The sequence below is a fragment of the Sinocyclocheilus rhinocerous genome, unplaced genomic scaffold (genome assembly GCF_001515625.1).
Source record: "Sinocyclocheilus rhinocerous isolate Xijiao unplaced genomic scaffold, SAMN03320098_v1.1 scaffold551, whole genome shotgun sequence".
Classification (NCBI taxonomy): Eukaryota; Metazoa; Chordata; class Actinopteri; order Cypriniformes; family Cyprinidae; genus Sinocyclocheilus; species Sinocyclocheilus rhinocerous.
The window spans coordinates 1,517,902-1,524,861 of NW_015624564.1; the positions used below are offsets into that span (position 1 = coordinate 1,517,902).

At 39.1% G+C, this 6,960-nt stretch overlaps 1 protein-coding gene across 1 annotated transcript in view; it reads right to left on the reverse strand.

Annotated features, from left to right (window-relative positions):
- The window catches only part of LOC107743774 (adiponectin receptor protein 2-like), a 35,070-nt gene that overhangs the window by 16,234 nt on the left and 11,876 nt on the right, over positions 1–6,960 (reverse strand). Inside the window, exon 2 of the mRNA XM_016557180.1 lies at positions 4,010–4,295. Within this exon, the coding sequence (XP_016412666.1) occupies positions 4,010–4,057 (48 nt within the window). The 5' untranslated portion in view covers positions 4,058–4,295. The remainder of the gene's footprint in view (positions 1–4,009; positions 4,296–6,960) is intronic.

Sequence of the window (6,960 nt, forward strand, 5' to 3'; positions counted from 1 at the left end):
ACGATTAATCGAATGTGATTGTCATGCGCATCTCGTCAGTAAAGGCGGTTCTGTGATTAGTAGTAAATCTCCATCATGTGCTTTCAAATGGAGCAGCATTTAATACACAAGCTATTTGATTATGAACGCGATATTGCATAGCTTGTCAGTGAACTACGTCTCTGTGTTGTAAATGCCTCTCCATCTGAAAGCACGTGATGGAGATTTACTACCAATCACAGAACCGGCTTTACTGACGAGATGCACATGACAATCGCAGAGAAAGGCTGCATGGCTAGAAACTGTAAAAAAAAAAAGTATTAAGAGTGATTAGACAGACGGATGTTCAATTTTACCCCCCTTTATTAGGAAAAAAATGGCTGGCTTAGTCTTCCAATCACCTGAATTAAGTAGTTCCTGGTTAAAAATTTACCTTGTGGAGCCGATAGATCTCCAGTCTTCCTGCTGTTGCCATACAAAAACCAATCATCTAACTACACTGTTGTCATAGCACCAAGGCAGAGCTGCGGATTGGAGGAAAACAACCTGTTACCTTTGAAAAACCAAAGAGCATAAAGCTAACAGATGAAATCAACCCCCTCTCATTAAGAATAGTAGCACCTGGAGATCAATGCAACCCTAACACTGCAGCTTCCTACTTAAAACTTAAATATGAGAGAACCATTGATCGTAGCATCTTTAAGCCTTACATGAAAGCAGGTAGGGCTGCACGATATATCGCATGCAATTGTCATGCGCATCTCGTCAGTAAAGGTGGTTCTGTGATTAGTAGTAAATCTCCATCATGTGCTTTCAAATGGAGCAGCATTTAATACACAAGCTATTTGATTATGAACGCGATATTGCATAGCTTGTCAGTGAACTACGTCTCTGTGTTGTAAATGCCTCTCCATCTGAAAGCACGTGATGGAGCATTTATTCCTCAAACACAATAGATCCATTATTGAAACTCAGTGAAAGTTTGATCATGGCAAATTTGGTTACACACGCAGCACAAATGGCTTGTGAAAAAAAACACACATTGGCTGTATGACATAGGGATGTAACGATTACCGGTTTGATGATAAATCATGATAAAATTCCCCACGGTTAGTATTACCGTTTAATCTTTTAATTATCATTAAAACCATATTAGATTACCACGATTTGAACAATAAATAAATACTGTCCAGCATAAAGCACAGTTTTAAGTAACAGTCTCACGTGCGCACAGCACGCAGAGTAGTTTCGTTTTGAGTGAAAACAAGGTAGAAAAGCTGGGAGGTTTTAAATTTGCATGCCCTGCTGTAAATTTTGACTGGATGATGAAAAACAAGCTTATGTGGATTCTACACATTTAAACAATTCAGATAAGTTATCTTATGTGTCGGTACTTTTTTAACATCTCCAGCCCATTTTAACAATACCGTGATAACACTGATAACCGTGATAATTTTGGTCACTATAACCGTGATAAGAAATTTTCATACCGTTACATCCCTAGTATGACACTTTCATGTAAGAAGAAATCGCTGTGGAGAGATCGCTAAACTCCAGCACATGTATGTTTTCTTATCATCAGCACTTGTTCCGCCATCAGTAAACGTGCGCACAGGGTTGCCAGATTGCACAGATTAAATAAAACACCGGGCAGAAAGTGTATCCTTAAACGGAGAAAAGCTCTGTTTTGGGGACTTAATCTCTTCACATCTGGCAACCACAAGAATAAACGCTAGTGAAGACTTGTTAGCAATGCAAGATAACGCAAATGCCAAATTAAAAACACATTTTCAGGATAAATAAGCCGGCCAATATAGCGACGATTATTTTTAATTAATCGAGAAAGGTGGATAACGTTATCGAGATTAAAATACGATTAATCGTGCAGCCCTACATCAGCATGCTAAGAACTACCTAAAATGACACAATATGTCTTAAATAAAATATTTAAAGTGTAATTTGATTATTTAGTTTGTCCCCTTACATTACATGGAGAGGGCGGGGTTTATGACCTATACTGCAGCCAGTCACCTGGGGGCGATCGAGATGCTTTGGCTTCACTTTTCAGGACCCGTGCGGCTCGCTTGGTATCAACAGAATAAAAAATTTCTCAGAGTAGAAATATTACAATCCAATAAAATGTGACAAACTCAAATTTCCAGTTTTTAAAATTTGTTTATCCCACCACCATATTCTTCTAATTGGTCCAGTAACAGCCAAAGATGCTCATCTAGCAAACTTTACACTGAACAACATTTAAAGAAAAAATGGAGTGTAAAAATTAATGGACAGGCATATTCAAATACAAGGGGAAAAAACATGCTAACATAATGCACAAAAGTGTAAAATCTATAGCTGCTTGTGTGAACCAGGACAATTTTGGCATACTCAAGGGAAATAGTTGATTCTCATTTTCCAGGTATGCTCACACACCAGTCTCTCCTGTGTATTGATGGACATATGATTCAATTAGACCCTCATTAAATTTAAAACTGATTTCTCTCAGTTGTACAAAAACGCTAGTCCTAAATTGTGTAATCAGACACAAATACTCAACCACGTCCACAAGAAACATGATGCAAAATAAACACCAAACAGTGTCTATTACTGTGTCCTGAGGACTGTTTAAAATTTCATCAGCCTGGCCTTGTTGTCGTGGATCTACCTTAACCAGAAAAGCCAGTAGGGTGTCTGCTCTGGGGATGGGATAGTTTTACACCTGCCCTGTCTGACCACACCACGCCACAGCCTCGGCAGCCAACTGCCACGTGGATTACAATGACTGACACAAACATTGCCCAAGTCAGATTACACAATACACAACCACTGTGTGTATTTGTGTTGGATGCATGCAAATAACAGACACAGAGAGCTCATGCAAATACAAAGAGTCCTCTTTAAATCTGCTAACAATGTTAGAGCTATCTGCATATCAGTGTAACATGTAGCTGACGTAGAGACATAGATACAAATTATTCAAAATCAGGCACGTAATATAAACAAGCAATATCTAACCAAATGAACAGGAAAAGATCAACTCAGCCAGTTTAATGTAACCGTCTCTTTCTCCCTAGGCATATTCCTATGATCCTCATCTAAACCAATCTGGATTGCTCCACAGATCCTTTGACAACCTTTTGAGCCTGTACAGACTCTTCTGATACTAAAAAACTCTGTCTATATTGGACTGTAGCAAGTAATTATAGCTCACAGAAACAAATAATGCACAAGTACATGATCCCTGTGCAATTCTTCTGTACGCCGCACCTCAAATGATGAATCTGCTGGACTCATGGGCCATAATGGACTGCAGATGCAAATTAGAGTGTGTGCAGTCACTGTAAAGCATTCGTTAATAGTTCATTAGCTTTTATAAACAGTCCATTGAGTTCTCAAGTGAATGCACTTTTCTTATTGAGTGAGAATTTGTAAGCAATCAGTATAAGCTACTTGTGATCCTAAACTACTTTATACATGCATTTCAGTGTGGCTGAAATGGAGGTTTCTGTGTCCTTTGGTATAGATAAGTGAAGTTTGCGGTTTATACACTTTTATTCTAAATGTTCGGAGTCTAAAATCTGATCAGAAGAGCCACTGTGAAAGAGCCTACACACAAACACCTGTTAAGGCACATCAAATGAATTTCTAATGTGCCAAGTTGCTACAAACCATTAAAATGGTTAGTTAGGCTAATTAACTAAATTATTTGTCAGAGGAATTGCTTACTGCTGTTAATATATAATTTATTGAAAATTGGTGTATTTGATTAAACTGATAGAAATCACTCAAAGTTGTGTGTTCATGATTTTACCAAGGTTACGGGAGCTTAATGCACTGCGTCTAGTTTTTTGCTTTATTATGCCCCACTACCATAACAAACAGGATATATAGCAGTGGTTGACCTATATGTCTTTTATGTCAATGTCAATATCTAGGGAGCAGGATGGTTGATCAAGTCTGATCAAGTCTGACAAAAGCTAATCAGTTTCTCATTAGTAAATAGCAATGGCCTCTGTGGTTCTGCACTCACCCCATTCTGTGAGGGGCTGTACAATCTGTGATCTGCGCTGGCACTCATGGCCTCCTGGCCACCTGAGGTGGATGTGCGGGTGGGGTCGGTATCACTGCTGGTACAGACTCTGTGTCTCAGGACAAAGGCAGCGCCCTCGTCCTCCCTCACCTCCCCCCTGTCCAGCTTGCTTCCTGTTGCTGTTGCTCTTTCTTAATACCACTGAGCCAGACTGTACCAAGAGGGCGCTCGACTCCAAAACTGTCCTCCGTGGATTCACAGCAGAACACGAGACTCGCTGATGGACCTGGTAAAGACATAAGAAATAACATTAAATATAATCTACTATAATAGATATAATGATATTACTGACCCCAAACACTTAAGCCCACATTCATCATGTTTCCATAATTAGCACAATGGGCTTGTTACTTGATATAGCTGTAATTAACAATCGTACATTTGCCAAAAATATCATATGCTCTGAAACATCAGCAGCTAAACATATAAACCGGCTCCAATCAATGCCCATTTACTTCTGCTTGCTAAAAGAATGGGGTTAGACGGCAGTAAAATACATGTGACTGCAACGGTGGATGCATAAGCAAAATGATTGAGAAGTTATGCATCTGGTCAGTTGTAGTGTTAAATTACATAAAAGGGAAACGACTCAATGGGCTTTGCATAAACGGAGTAAGAACTCAATGAAACTACACAAAAGTTCATAAATCCCATTTCACAACAGGTTTTGAAATCAGTGATGCTGCCTATTAGTACATAGCAGGGTTTGTTGAAAACATCTGTACAAGATCCGACAAAGCCTTAATCCAAGCTCAAAATACAATACTTTCATCCCGACTGCAGCAATCAGATGTTGCAAACCCTGCGGCCCTGCCAGGGTACTCACACCACACAAGGGCACTTGAGTTAAAACCGGTCACCTGAGGTCCATTGTCACTAAATAGCTCAAGTCATGCTAAAAAGCTAACAAGGATAATCAGGATCTCTTAGCAATCTGCATCCACATTCTGACAAAATACAGATCAGGTTTTACGCCACATTTACAGCATTTGACTAATAATTGAAATCAGCCCCCTCCTTCAAACGTTCTCTGCCAGCCTGAAGTGCATTTAATATGAGTTGAGGTATCAGCTGCAAGCCTTGAGCAGTCTACCAAGTTCACAGAAGCGAGAGGCTTCACAGCCACAGCTGTGAATCTGACAGCATCCGTCTGTTTCACTCCTTTTGTAAATGAAAAGTGTGGCAACAGCTGCGTGTTCACAAACCAGGAAATCAGATTCAACTAGAAACTCTAATTGCACGATGGTCTGTGTCCAGTTTGACAAAAAACATGACGATGCCCTTTTCTTCTCAAGTTCAGCATTCTCTGGTGTCACAAACCATTTTGGTATCATGTGACACACTGGAGTGTGAAACTGACCCCTTTTGCTTCCTTGGCCTGCTGTGCAGGACTGTTGTGCCTGAGGAGAAAACTGATACACACAGTTTCAATGTCTCCATACATTTATCCATCCATTCATTCATTCAGAGGGTGGGAAGGAGCTCACAAGTCATAATGGTTAATTATCAGCTAATTCATTATATTCAGTTAATAAATGGCCGTTCAAATCCTCTGGCATCATTTAACTCTGACATGAGTGTCATATTCACATGTAATCCTACAGCTGGCAAGTCTTGCCTTGCACAAAATCAATTTATCTGACTTGTGTTTTTCTGATGCTAAGCTTACAAAAAAGCAATAATCTGATGTATAAATTCACATACAAGTGGTATGAAATTATCTTAAAACCAGATTTTTGAAAAGAGTCTCAGTTTGCACAGTCAGAACGAATTGCAAGCAGTTTTTGGTCATTCAGTAAGGCCGCACAATTTTAGCGAAAAAAAACATTTCTTGTAAAAATTGAGATTGAATTATTATTTTTTTTTTTAAAGAGCTCCAGTTTTACTGTGCTTATTTGAAGGGCTGCACAATTTGGCCAATAATAATAATAATTATTATTATTATAAAAATATTAAATACAAGTAAAAAAAAAAAAAAAAGCATTCAGAAAGGCAAGAATAAATACATATGCAAAACAAATCTTTTAAATTATGTATTTAAAACTGTAGTACTAACGTTTTTTGGTTTGTTTGCGTAATACGTCTGTAAAAGCGTGCCATATGATTGGAGCTGCGTCCAAATACATTTTTACTTACTTTATCCTCATATAGCAGACTATGCAGTGAATAAGTGAACACGTCAGCGTCATCAGAGTAGCTCATGTTCTCATGCACTTTGTGAGCAACTTTGTTCAGCATCGCATCGAATTGTCTGGAAAGACATGAGCAGTTGTTTTTGTATGAGTCTCTCAGCATCAAGTGGACACGTACATCTATTCTATATCAATCGACATAGATAAATACACTGGATATTGATTACACAATCTGAACAAACAGATCTGATTCGAACACTTGAGAAATTATATTGCAGGAAGATTAGATATAAAAAGCGGATTGAATTTTTGTGCAGTGTGAACAAAGTCAACACAGTGCCTAGCAGTATTCCTAGGAACAAAGCTTAAACACACTTATACAGATTAGAGCCCGACCGATATATCGTTTAGCCGATATTATCGGCCGATATGAGCCTTGTTGCTGATATATCGTATCGGCGAATATGCTGCCGATATGAACATTTTTTTACAGAACATATAACACAGATAAAATGCTTGAAATGGTGTAATTACTTAGTTTGTCCAGCAGAGCACGCTCCATTGTTTGCTACTGGCTACCTGGATGAAACGCTTTAAAGCTTAAGTCTATGGAAAACCATTGAAACTTTGAACGGCCATATCTCCGTAACGGCGCGGCAAATCCGCACCAAATTCGGGGGATCCCTTCAGCTCGAGGAACCCTCTCGAACGCGAATCGAGTGTACGTCTCGAGGCCCTCTTTCGAATGAGACCACCCCC